Here is a 21,865-nt window from a genome sequence, read left to right on the forward strand (position 1 = left end):
ATGAAAATGAGCACTCTGATGCCTAAATGATGCACAAAATCCAAATTTAGTGACAGGTTGAGGTGCCAGTAGTGTGAAAATGCATGTGTTAGAAGCATATACCAGCAGGCCTGGGCCGCTAATTGCATGTGGAAGTTCCTAAAAATACTTTTTAAGGGATTGGAGACCATATAATATACAGTCATGTGAAAAAATTAGGACACCCCATGAAATATTAAATTCTTTTGTAAGAAATGTTCACATTTCAATGCCAAAACTTTTTTTTTATTTATCCCTGGAAAAGAATGCGATGTAATTGCAGATAAACAACAATTTTCCTTGATTTACTCATGAAACAAAAGATATCCATAAAAGTGTGTATTCTAATTGAGGAATAAATTAGGACACTATATACCCTAATAGCTAATGTTACCCTCTTTGGCTGAAATAACCACAGTGAAATGCTTCTTGTATCCATCTACCAGTCTCTGCCATCTGTCTGAAGAAAGTTTGGCCCACTCCTCAATGCAGAATTCTTTCAGCTGTGAGATGTTTGAGGGGTTTCTTTCATGTACAGCCCTTTTCAAATTGCCCCACAGCATCTCAATGGGATTAAGATAAGAGCTTTGACTCCACCACTCCAGGACTCTCCATTTCTTAGTTTTCAGCCATCCTTGGTGGGTTTACTGGTATTTGCCGTGTTGCAGGGTCCAGTTCTGCTTTAGCTTTAATTTTCTTACAGATGGCCTCAAGCACTCTTTGATACATGGTAGAATTCATGGTGGATTCTATGATGGTGAGCTGGCCAGGTTCTGCTGCAGCAAAGCATCCCCCAAACCATGACACTTCCACCTCTGTGCTTCAAAGTTGGTATGAGGTTCTTTTCCTGGAATGTTGTATTTGGTGTATGCCAAACATGTCCTCTTTTCTGGTATCCAGATAATTCAATTTTAGACTCATCTGTCCATAGAACACTATTTCAGAAGTCCTGGTATTTGTCTACGTTCTCTCTGGCAAACTTCAGTCTGGCCTTGATGTTTTTCTTAAAGATCAAAGGTTTCCTCCTTGCACACCTTCCATTCAAGTTAAATTTGTGCAGTCTCTTTCTGATTGTAGATGCTTGCACTTTCACATCAACAGTAGCAAGAGCTTGCTGTAGGTCCCATGATGACATTTTAGGGTTTTTTGGAGATTTAGCATCTTGCGGTTTGCTCTGGGGGTCAACTTGCTTGGATGGCCAGACCTGGGCATGTTGGCAGTTGTATGGAAAGTTCTCCACTTGTACACTGTGGAATGGCTAATATCAAATTCTTTTGAAATCTTTTTAAATCCCTTACCAGACTTATAAACTGCTACAATCTTCTTTCTGAAGGCCTCAGACAGCTCTTTTGATCTCACCATGGTGTTCACTTTCACCGCAGCAGTCATGAACTCACCAAACTAAATGTCTGAGGATTAAGTAGGGCAAACCTCCTTCAAAATGCTGAGTAACAATGTTCTAATCATTTACACCTGATGTGATAAAAGTGGCTCAAATCACACACAGGTGTAAGTGGGAGGATATGTGGGGTGTCCTAATTTATACACATTTTTGTGGATATCTTGTTTCATGAGTAAATCAAGGAAAATTTTTGTTGTTTACCTGCAATTACATCACTTTCTTTTCCAGAGATAAATAAAAAAATATTTCACATTGATATGTGAACATTTTTTAAGAACTACTGAATATTTCATGGGGTGTCCTAATTTTTTCACATGGCTGTATGCGTGTGTTAAGAGCGCATCTCATGTGCATGTGTTAAAGGCATGTTAAAAGCGTATATTGGCTGGTCTGGGGCTTCTGATTACATATGTCCCGCTGAAGCAGTGTAGAAAAAAGCATACAATAGACTCTCAGTTTACCATCATTGATTGATAGATGCTGGATAAATGTAGTTTCTGGTTGCTTGAGAGCTACTGTTAAAAATAGGCCTAACTAATACTATACCTTGTACCATACCATAAACTGGTCCAGACAAACTACTGCTATCAGGTTGGACACTGTGTAGCTGCATTACAGGAGCTTCATGATGCCTGTTTCACCCGAATTTTATGCCAGTCCGTTCTACATCATGTGGTTCTCGTTAGAATGACTGAGAGATTTGGACCCCTGCGGAAGGAGTGTTTATATACCGTTTAAACCTAAAGGGTTTACATATCATTACATACATAATTCAGTCAGGTCCCATCTTCTCACAAATGAGAACCACCTGTTGGATCACTACAATTTATTCATTACATTTAAGTTCTTGTGCCTTGTACATAAATTCTGCAGTTCTCTTTTTTTCTTTGGTTGCCAGACAAACTACAGGACATATGGTAGGTAAAGTATTACAATATTTCTTTTTTTTTTTTTTTTGCTGGTTGCTTGAGAGTTCTGTTTGCTTAAGTTCTGTTTAACAGAGAATCTACTTTACATATCTTGTGTTTTCACATTTGCATGGTTTAGTTCTCCGCCCCTCCCCTCTGACATTTGCCAATGATGCTCTACAAAAAGCTATACCTATGATTGACTCTCATGCGTCCAGTAGCTATTCTGGGCATGTGCCAGTTGCTTTCTATGTGTGATCAAATGGGATTACTGCAGACCTCCGCAAAACTCTTTTCCATGCAAAATTGTTTGAACATTGATTACCGTTTTTAAAATCGGCCAATTTACCAGCACTATAGTGAACCACAGGATTTTTATGGCGATTTTTAGAGCATCCAGCCCTAAGGCCCATATGCTCAAAATTCACCATACCTTTAACAATTGATGCTAAACTAGTTTTAACTAGTAGTTACCTACCAATGCACATAATGGCTCCCCATGGTCTTTTCTGTACTTCCTAGCAGTCTCCAACTCTGTTATGCAAATGTTGTATAATGAGGCCATTAATATTAAAATGAGCAGTCCAAGCGATGCCTTGGTGATATACAAAAATGAAGTGCTGGTTTTTAATGCTTCAAAATCACTAACAGGTCTGAAGACGCTAGCAGTGTTAAAATAGCGCCAAACTCAACTGTTTGGGGGCAGGAAGAGTAATTTTTCTCTTTTTTTTTTTTAATGGGCACAGATATTGTGCATGTGTTACACATGCACAACATCTGGGCCCATTTAAAAAAAAAAAAAAAAAGAAGAAGAAGTCAGGCCAGGATCCTCCCCCCTGAACTTAAAAAAAAAATTAAAAAAAATGGGCAGGAAGGATGCCCACTCTCTCCTGTCAAAGGTCCAGACCTCTCCACATACCCTGATCCCCTGTAAAGATGGGAGGGATGCCCACTCCCTCCTGCTTTAGCCACTTGTACCTGCCTTCCCCCATACTTTATTTAGACAACCAGCAGGAGGGAACTCCTTTAGTATTACTTATACTTGTTGACTGAGCAATGTAGAGTTGTTTGCATGTTCCTGTTTTGGGATTTTTTTTGTGAGGGTGCACTGCAAGATGTCTGTTTCTATCCCTTTAGGTTCTTTTGATTTATAAAGACTGTTGATGTACTACATTTTTGAAAATGACTATTAGAATTTGTGCGTTTGAAACTCTACTATTCATATTATTTGTCTGCTTTTGGCATTGTTTTCAACAGTCTAGGCTTACACACTTGAATCTTTTTAGTCTGTTTCTTTTAGACAATAGAAAAAAAATGCTTGAAGTTTTATTACAAGTCGAAATAAAACTTACCAAGTCTGTTTTTAAGGTAGTAGTATCTGAATATAGACAAACAAAACCCAAACAAACAAAAAAAAACCATTTATGTCATGAAGGAAACCGTATTCTTTAAATAAGTTTTCCTTTTGGCTTCCAATTCAGCCACAATAAGCCTTTTATTGTTATTTTTTTTTTTTTATAGTATCTTAAACCTTAATTTACAGTGACCTGGGAATTTTTTATATCTTCTCAATAAATCACTTGGCACAGTTACTACAATGACAATTTTAAGCTGGGGCCTTTGTACCAGTACTTCTTCCTGCAGTTGTTGGCCTTTAATATGACCACTAAATATTACCATTGTGTATGGACTGTGACTCTTTCCCTGACTGTGGCTGTGAATGTTGCCTCCATGGCATCTCTAGCATTTTGAAATGGAAGATCTGATGCTGGGAATTAAATGCAGGTCCTTTGCATGAAAATATGCAACAGCCACTGACTGAGTCGGCCAAAAATTACTTTTTTGATGTCAGACTACAGGAAATATCTGCTTTCATTATGAAATGCTTGTGTACGTGTCTGTTGAGATATATGTGGTTATTTTATAGTATCATTGTTATGGTTGAATAAAATATGCAAGTTCAAAAAAATAAGACCTTGAAATCTCTTTAAAGACAGTCTTAATGTTGGCACAATACAAATGAAACATCGTAATAGATATGCATTAGAACATCCAAATAACATAGATGAAAACATTGTGGTCAGTGATAGCTGCAGTGAGCCAAGGAGAGATCCTAACAACCTCGAATCACACAGTCCGATTTGGTGGCCACCTCAAATTCCTTCAGTTCACAGTTCTGGGACATTACTTATCAGTTTTAAGCCCTGCAATTGGGGTTGGCTATGACTTTCCAAACTTTCTCAAAGATGATGGTTATTATGGTGACAGTGTTTTGCTGGGAAGGTATCATGGTAGGCCATATCTGTATGACCAGCTCACAGGGGCCAAAACAGAAAACAATGAAGTCACTGCTTATGTGGCACGATTATTGCAACCAAATACCTTAGTTATGTATGATCTTCATAACTTACGTAACAATTCATATATCAATTACTTGGATTATCGGAATTTAGTATAATAATCCTTCACATTTTGTATAGAAAGCTACTGAAATAGTCATTGATACTTGTATATTTAGTGTACTTTATTATCTTTTCATATTTATATTGTATTCTACTTAATTTAATAATTTAAAAACTTTTTTAAAGTTACTTTTATCTTTATCCATTGAAAGCTGTATCAAGACTGTCCCCTATGCACAGAAAAAGACGGTTACCCTTATCTTCACCCAAACTTCATTCTCAGTTTTCCCCATGCATTCAAAAGATACTACTACTAAATTACCCAATAAAAACACTGGTTACAATGTAACCACTTCTCTTTCATTTGTTATTATATTGTTTACCTTTTACTATTGCCATTCACCATCCAGTCTGTTTACTTCTTTTGACAAGATAGCAGCAGCATTTTTCATCCCCCTTTAATTCAAACTCGCCAGTGATGTAATTTAAATCCTACTTTCTCATTCGTCCTCAGATTTCTATTGATCTTTCCTTACTTCGTAATCACCGATCTATGGAACTACACTACAGTTTTTTCATATATTGCCTTTGTTTTTCACAATAAAGTTGTCCATTCAATTTCCAGGTTTAAGCCTTTATGTCATCCAGTCAAAGAAATTGATCAGATTTGTCTGACAAGACCTATCTCTAGTGAATCCATGTTGCCTCCAGTCCTGTAATCCACAGGATTTCAGAAACTTCATCATTCTCTGTTTTAAAAGTGTTTCTATTAATTTGCTTACCATAGAAGTCAGACAAGTTTGGCAAATTAGCCTTCCAGGGTACAGTGCTTGCTAACAGAATACTAAATTACAACTTTTAAATGACCTTTTTATATGAAATTCTCTCAACAGTTGTCGTCCTTTGAACAGTACATTACATCAGTATACCTCAAACCCTTCCAGCACCTTGCCAATAATATCCTGGAGACCAGAAAATACATGATATGGTGGAGAAAAGCTTGGTTTTGCATTTCAAATTTAGATGTCAATGTCTAGTCCAGTATACATAGGAGATGATCTATTTGGAGATCATAATGAGTAAGGTGTGCAAAAGATCAAGTCTCACAGTGACTGCAAGACAACTTTGTCAAGCACCAAATCTTCTCAGTCACAAAGATCTAGAGCAGTGTTCTTCAACCACCGGTCCATGGACCAGTGCCGGTCCACAGAAATTTCCTGCCGGTCCACAGGGCCAGCACGTGCATCAGGCCCAAAACAGTGTTCTTCAACCGCCGGTCCACGGTGCAATCGATGCGGTGTTAACTTCGAGCCAGCTCCCTCTTCCTAACTGATTCAGTGCACAAAGCCACGAGCAGTGGCTCCTACGCTCGTCCTGCGCCTGAACCGGAAGCCTTCTCTCTGACGTTGCAACGTCAGAAGGAGGGCTTCCAGATGAGGCAAGGGACGTGCAAGGTGCAATTAGTACTATTAAAGGGGCGGGGTCTGCGGTGGAGATTGGGTAGAGATGGGTGGGGTCTGGCCCATGACTTAGCCCAGTCTTCTTCAACCACCGGTCCACAGAATAATTCTTTTATTTCTGCCGGTCCATAGGTATAAAAAGATTGAAAAACAGTGATCTAGAGAGTATCCCAATACCCCTAAACACTCTTTCTACTACTCCAAGTATAAGTATAATCAGAACAACCAATAAAAGGTATCCTAGGCCAGTGTTTCTCAGCTTGGTCCTGAAATACCCCCTTGCCAGTCAGGTTTTCAAGATATCCACAATGAATATTCATGAAAAACATTTGCATATAATGGAGGCAGTGTATGCAAATCAAGTTTATGCAAATTCAATATGGATATCCTGAAAATCTGACTGGCAAGGGGGTACTCCAGGACCAAGTTGAGAAACACTGTCCTAGGCAGCAGAGACAACAGAAGATTCAATCTTAATCTCATTCCAAACAGTCTTTTTGACTTCTTTTTAGAGAGTATTGCCACATTTGTCTGTCATTGTCATTGTTTGTCTGTCTCCTTTGTGACACTGTACAGCAGGGGTGCCCAAAAGGTCGATCATGATCGACCAGTAGATCGCAAAGGCAATGCGAGTCGATCACGGAGCCCAGGATACTCGCGTTGCCTTTGTGTTCTGTTCTCCCTGCTTCCCTGACGCCAGGCCAGGCATATACAAGCGCCGAGTCCACAGTCTTCTCCCCCCCCCCCCCCCCCGATGTCAATTTTGAATGATAGGAAGTCTTGTGGGCCCAGTGCTTGTATGCACCTAGCCTAGCATCGGGGAAGCAGGGAGAAATTGGCGGCGATGGCTTGGGAAGGGGCAGAGAGAGAGAGAGAAAGAAAGAGGAGGGGGCAGGGAGAGTTGAAGAAAAAATTGGACTCATGGAGGGACAGAGAGAGATGTTGGTTGGGGAATGGAATAAAGTCTGGAGGAGAGGAAGCATGCAGGAGGCAGAAATAAATAAATATTGGATTTACAGTCAGAAGATGGAAGTGCAACCAGAGACTCATGAAATCACCAAACAGCAAAGGTAGGAGAAATTATTTTATTTTATTTTAAATTTAGTGATCAAAATGTGTCCAAATTTATATCTGCTGTCTATATTTTGCACTATGGCCCCTTGTACTAAACCGCAATAGCGTTTTTTAGCGCAAGGAACCTATGAGCATCATGGGGCATTCAGCACAGCTCCCTGTGCTAAAAATTGCTATTGTGTATAGTTGTTTCTGAGGTGACATTGCCTTGACCTCTTTGAACCCCCCCAAATATAAATGATAATTAACATTTTCTCTGTGTACAGTGTGCTTTGTGTTTTTTTTAAATTTTATTGTTGTTAGATCATTTTGACTTGGTCATTTTAAAAGTATCTCGTATGTCAAAAAAGTGTGGGCACCCCTGCTGTACAGTGCTGTGTACATCTGGTAGTGCTCTAGAAATAGCAGCAATAGTAGTAGCAGCAGCATCTCTTTCTCTACCTCACTCTTCCATTGGAGGCAGGCTCCACCACATTTACCATCGATGGACCCTCATAATGTCAGACTAGTGGGTTCTAAAAGTGGTGGTGAGGTTGGGTTATGCCATTCACTTAATACAAAAGCCTCCGGATCATCCTCCAAAAGAGTCTTTTCAACACTCTCCAGGAGACCCTGCTTCACCAAGAGCTCTTGGCCCAGAAGGGGTATTCTGAGCAGGTTATTTCTACTCCAAGCAAAAAAGAGGACTGTGGCTTATGCCAGAGTATGGAGAATTTTTGATTCTTGGTGTGGTTGACAGGGTATTTCACCTTTTCAGGCTTCTCTGTCTCACATTCTCTCAATTTTGCAGAATGGCGTGTCCAAAGGGCTGGCGTATAATTCCCTTAGGGTTCAAGAGGCTGCCATTTCTTGTTAAAGAGGCAAGGTGTCACACTCTTCGTTGGCTTCTCAGCCAGATGTGGTACGGTTACTGAAAGGGGTACAACACCTTCGCTGCCTTTTGAAGAAACCCTGTCCAGATTGGAATCTCAAGTTAGTGCTTAGTGGTTTGCAGGGGACTCCATTCAAACCTAAGCATAAAACAACACTCGAGGATGTTACCTTGAAGATGGTCTTTCTGATGGCCATGGTGTCATCTTGACCAGTGTCGGAATTGCAGGTGTTATCCTTCAGAGATCCTGTTTTTGCGCTTCATGGATTCAGGAGTTTCAGTTCGGACAGTTCCTTCCTTTCTTCCTAAGGTAGTTTCGACCTTTCATGTCAACCAATCTCTTTCTTCCTTCCGTTTGGGAGGAGGACTATGGGGCTCAATTTCGTTTCTTGCAATTGCTCGATGTGCACTATCTTCTGATTACTACACCTTTTTGTTTTGTTTGCAGGATGCAACAGGGGTATGGTGGCGTCCAAGGCATTGGTAGCTGGCTGGGTCAGAAAGGCTATTGTTTCCGCTTATTTGTTGGCGGGTAAGCAGTTGCTGGTGGTTCTCCATGCTAACTCGACCAGAGCAGTAGCTACTTCATGTGCTGAGTCCAGGGAATTCTCCTTGGAAGAGATTTATAGAGTGGTGACATGGTCGTCCTCAAACACGTTTTCTAAACATTTCCATTTGGATGTGGTGGTGTGTGCAAAGGCATCCTATGGTGCTTCAGTCATTGTGGAGGCGGCGTTCGCTTCCCATCCAGAGTAAGGATTGATTTGCTACATCCCACTAGCCTCTAGATTCATCTGCTGCTCTTGCTAAGGAAGGAAAAATTATGTTCTTAGCTGCTAATTTTCTTTCCTTTTAGATCCAGCAGATGAATCCAGAGCCTCACCCTATATTACTATCTGCTGTTGGTTCCCTCGCTGGGGGTGGGGTGGGGTGTGTGTTTATGTTGTGTGTTTCGGTTGGTTTCAGTTTGGGTGTTTTTCAATTTGACATTGCTAGTTTAAGGGAATGAAGTTTTTTTTACTTGTGCAATCTGGTTATTCGTAATGCTTTGGCAAAGAGCGATACTAATTAACCAGGAGGAATTCCATCCAAGAGGAGTACCTGCAAATCAGTTCTCTTTATCTCCACTTGCTGGTAGATGTGCATTACCCCACTAGTCTGCTGCGTCGAAAAGAAAGAAAATTAGCAGGTAAAAACATAATTTTTCCATTTCATTAACTAACCCCCCCTTTTATAAAGTTTCATTAGAGGTTTTTTAAAAAAAATCACAGGCAACAGCGGTTAAAGCTCCCGCGCTGATAGGAATTCTATGAGCATTTGAGCTTTTATCTCCACTATCTGCAATAAAAAGCCCTAATGCAGCTTAATAAAAGTGGGGATAAGCTTTTGTATTCTTTCAAAAAGTTCCTTATTTGGTTGAGCAATTGCTCAGAAACAGAAGCAATTGGGATTAATTTGAAGTCAAAAAGAAAAGTCTGGTTTTGAGACTGAGGTAGAAAAACAGGGTAATGATTTATTCTTATAAATCATGTGGTCAGAAACAATTAAAAAAAAAAGCCAGAGGAAAATGGCATGGTTCTCAATGACTTTTCTATACAGTTCTTTCTAAGAATGCTCAATCGTGTATTTGTGCTTTCTCATGTCATTTTTTTTTGTATTAGGATTTAGTAATGCCTTTTAAACAATGTTTACACTGGTTTTGAAAGAAGCCTTTTATGTCATAAATGTCTAATAGGATTAAAGACATAATGAATATGGCTAGTTGAGAAATAGTGTGCCAGGCTGTACCGTTTTGGGTTTGTAGCTTGTGAGTGGATCTTCCCTATAAGGCTGCAGTACGCCCTTCAGAGGCTGGACTTCATCTGTCATGCATTCTCACCATGACACTCGACAAACTGTAGTTCAGTTCTAACTTGCTTCAGCTTTCCAAAACTTTCTCCTGATGGAAGTTTTTATTTTTCCCTCTTCCTTTTCTCGAGTAATTTACATATAGTGTACATTCTTGGTAGCAGAGAAGTTTTTAATGATTTTTAAGTGCTGTGAGGCATTTTTTGTTCTGGTTAAAGAATGCAAGGAAGAATTACTAATAAAAGCATGAAGAAAGAACTTGTGATTGAGTCTCCGCAGCAGTACAAGGATGCAGCTCATGCTGATTTGGAAGTTGATACCCCTGTCATAGAGCTGGTAAGGATTTGGAAGCCTAGTGTTGATTCTCGTCTGCATTTGACTGTTTTCCAGGAGTACAGCAATTGATCATTTATAAAGATCACGATAGGTGTGTTTCACATTGAGTTTATTTTGAAAGATTTGAGCTTTATGACTTTTTTTTTGCCTTAGTGCAGAAACATATGCTTAGTTTTATAAGTTTTATCTTTCTGAAGTATCTTTGTAAATTAATGATGGAATGGCTAGTTTTGGGAATGACTATCTTCTCTGGATGATTTAAGTATAAAATGTATTGCTGCCCTTAATTTAATTCACTTGTTTTCTTTGAATTGTTTTTGTATAAGATTTCTGTTTGGTAAAATATGCATAAAATCTTTAATGTTGATATGAAATTTTGATTACATATGATAGCCACCCTAGTGTTAGTAGCTTTATATTTCTCTTTAACCCTCCTTTTTTCAAAACTGTGATATGAATGTCGGGAGCAGCGGAGAGCACACTGGCCTGCACACTGGCCTGCGCTAAAAACTGCTATTGCGATTTTGTAAAAGAGGGAATAAATTTTTTTCTAATACTCCTTTTTTTTTTTTTTTAATAGTGTACAGACATTTTTGCCTGTAACTTAATTTTTCCTCCTTCTTTGGCTTCTGGCTCAGTCAGATTTGATCAATACTGGGTTATGACACCATGAGTCTTCATCCACAATTGTCCAGAGGTTTTCAGCAATCTTCTATACCATTGTCTTCTCCCCTCATGTAGCTGAGCTTATTTGGCAACAGATTACTGTTACTTTTGGAGCCTTGTGCATCTTTAGCTACTTGAGGTTTCACCATTTTGCAGTAGCTGAGACATCTTTTCTCTAGGGATTAAATACTGTCTCTGTTGTATCCCTGCTTCAGCCATTCCTGAGTACAAAAGGCTAAGACCTGGAATATTGGGGGAGCATCTTTGTTCTTAAGTGCCACCACATCTAATGAAAGTACAAAAAAGTACCCCCATCAGATCAGGGGTAGGGGAGTATATAAGCTTTTGACCTTGTTGATCATAATTTACTTTTACTTATATTACAAAATTTGGGTTTAGAGGGTCAAGTATTAAACTGGATAAGTAGGTTTTTGTCTCATCAATTTATATAAGATTTAAACAAATGGTCTATTATCTATTAATTGGAAAACAGGTTGTGGGGTGCTGCTACAGGGTTTGCCCCTTTCCCAGATATTATTTAATGTTATGATGCAGTCCTTGAGTACAGCTTCAAAAGTATATCATGTGTTTAGTTATATTTATGCAGATGATATTAAAAATACAACAAAAAGCAGTAGATAGTCTAATAGACTCTCAGAGCGACCCAACCTGTCTAAGGCACTAAATCCTAAATATAATATGTGAAAGGAGGCGTCCTCAGTGTGGAAGGTAAGCGAAGGGAGAGAATTCTCCGGCGCTTTACACAAAATGGTGAAGATTCAATGACCTCCACCTGCACACCAACACTGGACCCCTCCGGAGTGCTCAAATCAATAATAACAATGATAAATAAGCAATGTAATTAAAGTGATATAAATTATTCACAAATACTGAAGTGCTAAAGTAAAGGCAGGGCAAGTCGCTCTGAGAATCCCCCAGCCAGCTCCTAGGTAAAAAAACATTAGACTTAGCTTGAAAACATAGTCCGTAAGACTGGAATCAATGGCGGGGCAGGAATCCACCAACAAATAATCAGGTTCTACCAAGCCCGGTTTTGGAGACTCTGGGTCCCTTCCTCAGGAACCTGTTGCTAATAAGGAGACATCAGCAAAGTAGCCATGAACGGCCACTGAAGTGTAAAATCTATATATATCGCTTATCAACAAAGGGATCCAAGAGGAAAAAGAACAAGGAACCGGTGTGGCTCACTGTAACGGTGAAGGAAGCATTCAGAGACAAGGAGACTTCGTTTAAGGAATGGGAAAGGTCAAAAACGGACGAAAACTAGAAAAAGCACAAACATTAAAGCAGGTGCCGTAAGAGGGGCCAAAAGAGACTAAGAGGAAAAATAGCCAAGGAGGTAAAAAACTTCAAGCCGTTTTTTCGATATATTAAGGGGAAACGACCCGCGAAGGAAGCAGTGGGGCCGTTGGATGGCCATGGAATAAAGGGAGTACTAAAGGAGGACAAAGCCATCGCCGACAAACGAAACACATTTTTTGCGTCTGTATTTACCGAAGAGAATATACGTAACATACCAGTAGCCGACAGGCTATATGCAGGAAACGAAGACGGGGCACTAACAGGGACGACTGTCAGTCTAGAAGAGGTATGCAGACAGATTGATAGGATTAAAATTGATAAATCCCCAAGACTGGATGGCATCTATCCGGTAATCAAGGAACTGAAAGGGGCTATAGCTGAATTGCTCCAACTAATAGCCGAAAGACTGGAAAGTGGCAAATGTTACATCGATCTTCAAGAAAGGTTCGAGGGGAGAAACGGGAAACTACAGACCAGTGAGTCTGACCTCTGTACTGGGAAAGATGGTAGAGGCACTGATAAAGGACCAAGGACCACATCATTGATGGACACAATCTGATGAGGACCAGCCAGAACGGCTTCAGCAAAGGAAGATGTTGCTTGACGAACTTGCTGCACTTCTTCAAGGGAGTAAACAGTCAGATAGAAAAGGGTGACCTGGTCGACATTATATATCTGGATTTTCAGAAGGTGTTCGACAAGGTCCCGCATGAACGACTACTTTGAAAAATTGTGAGCCATGGAAGAGAGGGTGAAATACTTTTGTGGATTAAAAACTGGTTGGCAGATAGGAAACAGAGTGGGGGTAAATGGGCAGTACTCGGACTGGAAAAGCATGACGAGTGGAGTACCACAGGGTTCGGTGCTTGGACCCGTGCTCTCCAACATATTTATAAACGACCTGGCAATTGGTACGATGAGCGTTGTGATTAAATTTGCAGACGATACAAAGTTATTCAGAGTAGTGAGGATGCAGAAGGATTGCGAAGACCTGCAATGTGACATAAACACACTCGAGAAATGGACCGCGACATGGCAAATGAGGTTCAACGTGGATAAGTGTAAGGTGATTGCATGTCGGTAAGAAAAATCTTATACACTAATACAGGATGTCCAGTGCAGTACTTGGAGAGACCCTCCAGGAAAAAGACCCTCCAGGAAAGAGATTTGGGAGTACTGGTCAACAAGTCATTGAAGCCGTCTGTGTAATGTGCGGCGGTGGCGAAAAGGGTGAACAGAATGCTAGGAATGATTAAGAAGGGGATCACAAACAGATTGGAGAAGGCTATCATGCTGCTGTTTCGGGCAATGGTACGCCCCCACCTGGAATACTGCATCCGGCACTGGTCACCGTACATGAAGAAGGACATGGTACTACTCGAGAGGGTCCAGAGAAGAGTGACTAAAATGGTTAAGGGACTGGAGGAGTTGCCGTACAGTGAGGGATTAGAGAAACTGGACCTCTTCTCCTTTGAAAAGAGGAGAATGAGAGGGGACATGATCGAAACATTCAAGATAATGAAGGGAATAGACTTAATAGATAAGGGCAGGTTGTTTACCCTCTCCAAGGTAGAGAGAACAAGAGGGCACTCTATAAAGTTAAAAGGGGATAGATTCCATACAAAGGTAAGGAAGTTCTTCTTCACCCAGAGAGTGGGAGGGAGAGAGGCACTTATTTGGGATGCAGAATGGAGGGAAAGACAACAAGGGGTACGTTGGGACACAGAAGGGAGTTGGAGGGTAGTGTTGGAATAGGAATGGAGGAAGAGGGGGGCGCATTGGCACAGAAAGGGAGAAGCAGGGTTGCATTGGGTACAGAGGGAAGGGAGGGAACACAAAATTTGGATAAAGGAAGAAAGGAGGGAGGGAGCATGAACCTGGGACATAGGATGGAAGAATGGAGGGAGTGTGGGAAAGAGATGCAGAGGTGGGGAGGGAATAGAAAGGGAAAATTGTTGGGCATGGGTGTCAGAGAGAGGGAAAAAGATAGTGCACATAGGGAAAGAGAAATATTGTGCATGGTGTTGGAAGAGGTGTGAGGTACAGAGATGCATGGAAAAGAGAGATGAGAGGGAGAAATATTTAATGTGGTGGGGAGGGAACAGTGGGATGGATGAAGAACAAAAGTAAACCTATCTTTTCTTTTTATTTAAACTACAGTACTTTATTTTGAGGACTGTTTAATGTTCTTTAAATTAATGTTTTATAGACTGCACTGTACAGAATCCAAGTTACATACAAGTTCAACTTAACAGTTTAAAAAATGGAACCCCTTCTTAAACCGGGGACTGCCTGTATTTGGGTTATATTTGAGTATATATGGTATTTGTTAGTTTTTTTTTATTTAAAAAATTTATATTCCGCATATCCCACAATTCTATGGGAATTACAATAAAACATCCAGAATCATAGACATACAGGTAATAAATTGTAACCTTATGCTAATAACATATGAAAAACATAAAACATCATAACATCACATAAAATGTAATAAAATATCCCAACAGCATGGCAGATTCCCACCCTCCCATATTTTGACTGAGAAACTACTCTTGGCAAATCACTGCTATAAGTACACTCAATGGAATAGTTTGAACCTACAACTGTTCCTTCCCAAAGCATAACACAGAAGAGGCCTAAGTTCCAAAGGAAGCTTATTCCAACAAATATGGCCCTGCACAGAAAACATTGTCTTGCGGTAACTCAAAAGCTTCACTGCAGACAAGGAAGGCACATCAAGACATTTATCATTTGAGTGTAAACTCCATGCTGACTGATAAATATGTAACAACGAACGCACTACTTTAGGATCAGCATCATTCAGTAACTTAAATAGCAAGCAAAGAATCTTAAATTTGATGCGTACATTGTAATTCTTGCAAAACTGGGGTAATGTGTTCAAACCGAGACATACGTCCCACAATCCGTGCAGTGGCATTTTGAGCAAGTTGCAAGGCTTTGAGAACAGGTAAACCTAAATATAAGGCATTGCAATAGTCAAAAACTGGATTGACCATTATTACAACAGTGGTCTTAAAGTTATCCTCAGACAAATAGTCTCTTAATCTACACAACATGCATAGCCGGTAAGACACCTGACACAACCGATTTTACCTGGTCCTTAAATGAATGTGCAGAATCAAGTATTACAACCAAGTATCTGCATTACCGGTACTGGAACATTGTCCAGTACAAGCTCTGAGGGGAAAGCCTGTAAATGATTTGAACGCCCAGTGCACAAAATCTCTGTTTTGGAGACATTCAGCTTCAGCTGATTGGTACACATCCACTCTCAAATTACCTGAAAAACATCACAGAGCACACGCAGTGCTTCAGACATAGAATGATGAATTGGAATCAACTGTTAGTCATCGGCATAGAGATAAAAGGTAAGACCCAGATCTCTTAACATCTTACAAAGCAGCAACAAATATATGTTAAATAACATCAAAGATAAAGCTGATCCCTGCAGAACCCCATACCACGATGAAGACCAAGTAGATTTCATCTGTTTCTGTTCCACACAAAATGATCTATTCTCAAGGAACATAGAAACATAGAGTATGACGGCAGAAAAGGGCAGTCGGCCCAACAAGTCTGCCCACTCAAAGAACCCTCCCTCAACAAGAACCCTCCTAAGCATTTCCCCGGAGCGAACCCACATGTTTATCCCATTGTCCCTTAAAGTCGAACGCGTTACTGGCCTCAACTACCTGACATGGAAGACAATTCCATCGATCAACCACCCTTTCGGAGAAGAAGTACTTTCTGATGTCACCATGAAATTTCTCACCCTTGAGTTTGAGCGGATGCCCTCTTGTTGCTGTGGGACCTGTAAGGAAAAAGATACCTTCCTCCACCTCAATAAGGCCCGTGAGATATTTTAATGTCTCTATCATGTAACCCCTCTCTTTGCGTTCTTCGAGAGAATATAACTGCAGCCTGCTTAGACGTTCTTCATATGGGAGATCCTTAAGTCCTGAGACCATCTTGGTGGCCATTCGCTGAACCGACTCCATTCTCTTCACATCCTTTTGATAATGTGGCCTCCAAAACTGAACACAGTACTCCAAATGAGCGTAACTAGTCTAACACCACTCCCCCGATGCCTAAATCATGTAGCCTGCCTAACAGAATGGCATGGTTGACAGTATCAAATGCTGCTGACACATCCAGCATTATCATAAAATAGGAAACACCATGATCCAAGCCCAAACGTACTATATCAACAAGAGATAGAAGCAGCAGTTCCGTTGAATGTTTATGTCTAAAACCAAATTGAGAAATATCCATCTGATGACGTTCCAGAATGTCATTTAACTGTTGTAATACAACTTTCTCTAAGATTTTAGCCATGAAAGTTAAGGATGAAATCGATCGGAAATGATCTAATTTTGTTCCATTCTTACAATTCTTTAACAGCGGGCGAACTACAGCTTTCTTCAAATCAGGATGAACACAACCAGCTTCTAATGATTTTATCACAATCTGTGTGATGGATGGTGCAATAGCATCAACCATCGAGGTCAAAACCCTAAAAGGGCATGGTTCCAAAGAACAAGTCGCTTTATTAAGGTGATGAATAATACATTTCACATCCTCTCCAGACACAATATCAAACTCAACCCACAACTGCTTCCAGTCAGTATTTAAAGCTAGTAAAGGTGCAATAATAAACTCATCCGAAATGTATGAACCTTTGCAGTAAAATACTGTAATAATTGTTGACATGAAAAAGAACAAGTCAGTATGCTGCCCTGGAGCAGCTGTGAGTTTCTTCACTATCTTAAATAACTCACAAGCAGAGCTAGATACAAGAACAATTCTCCAATCAAACTACTCCGCTGATAACGTTAAGGGACTTGTACACCTTCAGACATTCAAGATAGAGGCTCAAAAACGCATTATCCTGCTTCTTATACCATTTTTGCTCCACCTACCGCAGACCCTATAGCACAGAGTTTCTCAACACGCAGTACATGGGCTGACCGCCCATCCCTTCCTCTTCCACTCGCCTCTGCCACTCGTTTGCCCCAAGCCTCTTCCCCCCCCCCCCCGACGTCTGAGAGAAGGGCTGGGCCAGCCAATCCGTACCTTCTTTCCGATGTCAGAATTGACGTCGGGGGGGGGGGGGGGGGGAAAGGCTTGTGGGCTTGCACCTTGCCCTTCCCTTTGTTGCAGCACCAGCAGGGCTGTAAGTAAATGTAGTGGGCGAGTTGCAGTTTGCGGGCGGAAGACCGGGAGGGGGGAGGAGGAATCGGCTGCGGGTTGTCTTGGGGGCAGGCAGGCTTCGGCGTGGCTTTGGGGGAGGGCGGGAAGCACTGTTCCCTCTAAGCTGAGCAGGAGTCCTCCACCCACAGTCTCACCAATAGAGGGTGCTGTTTTACTGTCACATTTTTCAATTGTGAGGGACAGGCAAGTTCTGCAGGACTCCAGGGAACATACCTGTCCTTAGCGACTGAAAATATTCCACCCCCTAGTGGTAGCAATGCAGCTGGAGGACACCTGCTCAGCTCAAAGGTGTCAAGGCAGATGACTTTAAAATATGCAATGTCACCTCAGTAACAACTATAGAAAAATTCCCGCCGCGGGAAGTAATTAAATGCAGCTGGTGCGTGACAGGTGGCAGCGGGTCAGTTGGGGGGGCAGGCAGGTTTCGGCGTGGCTTCAGCGGGAGGGAGGAAGAGGGCACTAAGGACATAGGAAGAAGGTACTGGTGGGAACGGAGGACATGGGAAGGGGCACTAAGGACATAGGAAGGAGGCACTGGGGGCACTAAGGACATAGGAAGTAGGCACTAAGGACATGGGAAGGAGGCACTTGGAGCACTAAGGACATTGGAAGGAGGCACTAGGGGCACTAAGGCCATAGGAAGGAGGGAGGGAGGGAATAGAAAGGATCAATTGTTGGTACTGAGTAAAGAAAGAAAGAAATGAAAGAAAGGATGCACAGTCAGAAGGAAGTGAAATCAGAGACTCATGAAATCACCAGACAGCAAAGGTAGGAAAAATGATTTTATTTTCAAATTAGTGATCAAAATGTGTCTGTTTTGAGAATTTATATCTGCTATCTATATTTTGCACTATATTTGTCTATTTTTCTATAGTTGTTACTGAGGTGACATTGCATATTTTAAAGTCATCTGCCTTGACACCTTTGAGAACCCCCCAAATATAAATGATAATTAACATTTTCTCTGCGTACAGTGTGCTTCTTGGTTTTTAACTTTGTGGTTACCATTATGTATTAATAAGATTATATTGTGTGTATATGAAAAATGGATGGAAGAAATTGCATTTATTAGTATGGGGTGGAGTCAGGGGCAGAGTTTGGCTGGGGGTACGCGGTTGTTATTTGTTAGGCTTAGGGGGTACTTGGCTTGAAAAGGTTGAGACACAGGTATAGCATCCAAGAACCAGAACACACAAGGGTACATGGGCTACCTCTAACTTTCAGTGGAGTAACTTCATTCAACACTGAAGACAAAGATGTGTACCACAAGTCGACAGCATCCTCTACCTCCAGCTGTGTAATACTGTCTTAACAATGGCATTCACTTAACCTTCAGCTCCCCAGATCAACCTCTTCTGTGAATCAAAAAGGCGCCCCTACTTTATTGTCAGCACAGAAAAGATACAGAAAGTACAATCTGGTACAGATAAGCTCACATTTCATATAACAAGAAAATGCAAAGAGAGGGCTGACGAGTGTCAGCGAGATCCAAGATGGCCGCGAGCAGATGAGAGTGAGAGAGACGCCGCCAGAGACTCCAAGTAACAACGATTACTCACAGCTTTATCGATGCCGAAAAGGAGAGGGAAAGGTGCTTCTGGAGCCTCGAGGCGCCCGGAGACTCCTCTTCAGATGTCCATGGAGGATTTCTTGCGGCATCTAAACCAAGAGGCAGCAGCTGCATCGGGGAGTCGCCCGCTGGAATCGCCGGGAAGGAGTGAGGTCGCGGCAAGCTTCCCTGGGCTAGAGTCCACTCTGAGCCCCGACGCCAGAACCCCGCCCCCTCAGCCGCAGCGTGCTAGCTCTCCACGGGAGAGTAGTCAGTCCGAGGAGGCAGACTTCGTCTCCCGGGAGGCTGAAATGGGCGTAGCACCGGAGGAAGAGGAGACTGCGGTGAGAACAACGAGGGAACATGAAATAGAACAAGGCTCCCAGAGGGAGAAGACTGTCATTGCTGTGGAAGCTGGGACAATGCAAGCAAGTATATTCTCTGTTCCTAAACCCATGAATGTTACCCTAGACTCTATTTGGGACTTGGTAATTACTCTGGGACAAACATTGTCACCACAAATTAAAGCACTAGAAGATAAATTCCTAGAACAAAGAAATGAAATAAATGGACTTAAACAGGAAAATACATTGATGAAAACTAATGTGGAAAAAATAGATAAAAAGATAAGTGAAGTAAATCAAGTTCAAACGACACTGATTAAAGACAATATCAATCTTAGGAGAAAGGTGGAAATGATGGAAAATAATATCCGGTTGAATAATCTTAGATTTTTGAACTTCCCAAAGATTCCTTCTTTATCAGCAAAAGAAGTTTTGAAAAAGTACTTTTGTGAAGTTCTTAATGTTCCTAATGATGCCTTTCCTCCCTTTTCCAAAATATATTATTTGCCAACATCAAAAAATTCGGAAGAACAGCGTCTACCAGAACAACAAGGTCAGGGTGAACAAATGGACATAACATTATTATTGGAATCTTCAATGAGGGAGGTAGCTATTCCAGCTACCCTATTGGCTACGGTGGTTTTATCACCAGATAAAAATTGGATACTACAGCTTTATTTTAAGAACAGACATAAAGAATTTCTTGGATGTAAAGTTCAAATATTTCCGGATGTGACAAGGGAATCCCAGAAACGAAGGAAGGAATTTTTGCTTCTTAAGCCTGGGGTTGCGGCAATGGGAGCATCATTTCTTTTACGATATCCTTGTAAATGCATTGTAAAGTATAAATCTTGCAATTATATTTTCTTTGAACCTTCGCAGCTGACAGGATTTCTCTCCAGGAGGGGCCTTGAAGGGGATCAAGAAAATCTCAATGCATAAATTTACTCTTGGTCCATTCTCATCTGACCGCCTAATTTGTAATTTGAATTTCTCTTTTTCCTTTAAATAGTTTCTCACTCAGGAACATCTTGGATCTCAAATTTTGGGACTTTAATTTTGATTGAGTAAATAGTAATTTTGTTATATAAATGTTACTTCATTTGTTTTATGTTATGTTGACTTAATCATATTCTGTACAAGAAGTTTATTCTTGATAATATATTCAAAATAAATAAAGAATTAAAGAGAAAAAAAAAAAAGAAAATGCAAAGAATCCCCAAAACTATCAACCCCGCCATACCCATCCTTCTCCCACGCCCACCCCAATCCCCCTTCCAGTCAACAATGTCAGAATTGTACAAAAAGGAAATACAAAAGTTGAAAACAAGACATCTGATCAACAATTCAAGAGTCGACTCCTAGCCAAGGGAGTCATGGTGTTCCAAAAGGGCTCCCATATACATTGAAAGGACCTCCCAGGCAATGAGGAAAAGTCTACAATGTTTCTCCGCTCCCACTCAAGAGTGTAATCAAGCGACACCTCCAGAGAGAGAAGGCTGGAGCATCCACCTCCAGCCATTTAAGCAAAATGCACTTCAAGGCAATCAGCACTGTCCACCTAAGGAAGGCAGGTGCTCACTGTTGACGAGGATGATAATGCGGGGAAGCATCACACAAAAACAGAGGAGAGCGTCTAATAGTAATGTTCCAAATACGTTCCACAAAATTAAAGATGGAATCCCAAAAGGCCTGGATATAAGGACAAGTCCAGACCATATGACCCAAGCTGGCTTCAGGGTCCCTACAATGTAGGCACTCTGCAGAGGCTCAAAACCGAGAAAGATAAGCCCTCTTAGAAGAAATATATAATCTCAAAAACAATTTGTAATGCTGTTCCCAAAAGGTGATGTACTTGCAAAAGGTGGGTAGTTCTTAATAGCGAGCAATACCACCTCCTCAGGCAAGTCCTGCTGCAGATCCCGAGACCAAGCGTCATGTAATCTAGAATGATCAAACAGGGGGGACTCATCTTTCAAATGTATGTGATGAAATTTAAGAGGAACAGGGAGCTGTGAACCAATGGTATAGGCTGTGGATAATAGTTCTTGGTTTGAAGTAGTAAGATGATGAGGCTGCAAAGAAGCAATATAATGACGAATCTGCATAAAGACAAACCCATCAGTGGGAGAAATATAAAATTCCTGTTAGAGATGTGCAAAGGTCTTAATTCTCCCATCCTCTTCAACCAAATGAAACAAGTATTGAATTCCCCTAGCTTCCCATCTAGGCAAACGCAGCACTATCCATTCCTGGAGGGAAGTCTCTATTGAAACATAAAGGTAGAAAGGGAGAGATAGTACTACTGACAGCATGAAACTTACAGACCCATGCCAAACCCTTTGTAGAGAGTGATGAAGGACTCGGTGATGGAGAAGCCCGGACAAAGAAGAAGATGGAGAATGAAAATAGGCACTGAAATGAAAGGTACA

The 21,865-nt window shown here is 41.0% G+C and overlaps 1 protein-coding gene across 4 annotated transcripts in view; it reads left to right on the top strand.

Moving 5' to 3' along the window:
• The window catches only part of DOCK9 (dedicator of cytokinesis 9), a 1,074,749-nt gene that overhangs the window by 180,156 nt on the left and 872,728 nt on the right, over positions 1–21,865 (top strand). For 2 of the 4 annotated variants that reach the window (XM_033947592.1, XM_033947594.1), the window contains exon 1: positions 10,128–10,319. The exons of the other annotated variants lie outside the window; for them this stretch is intronic. In XM_033947592.1, the coding sequence (XP_033803483.1) occupies positions 10,203–10,319 (117 nt within the window). In that variant the 5' untranslated portion in view covers positions 10,128–10,202. Of the gene's footprint in view, positions 1–10,127; positions 10,320–21,865 lie in introns of those variants that run through there. 4 annotated transcript variants of the gene reach the window in all.

This window comes from Geotrypetes seraphini, chromosome 6, assembly GCF_902459505.1.
Source record: "Geotrypetes seraphini chromosome 6, aGeoSer1.1, whole genome shotgun sequence".
Classification (NCBI taxonomy): Eukaryota; Metazoa; Chordata; class Amphibia; order Gymnophiona; family Dermophiidae; genus Geotrypetes; species Geotrypetes seraphini.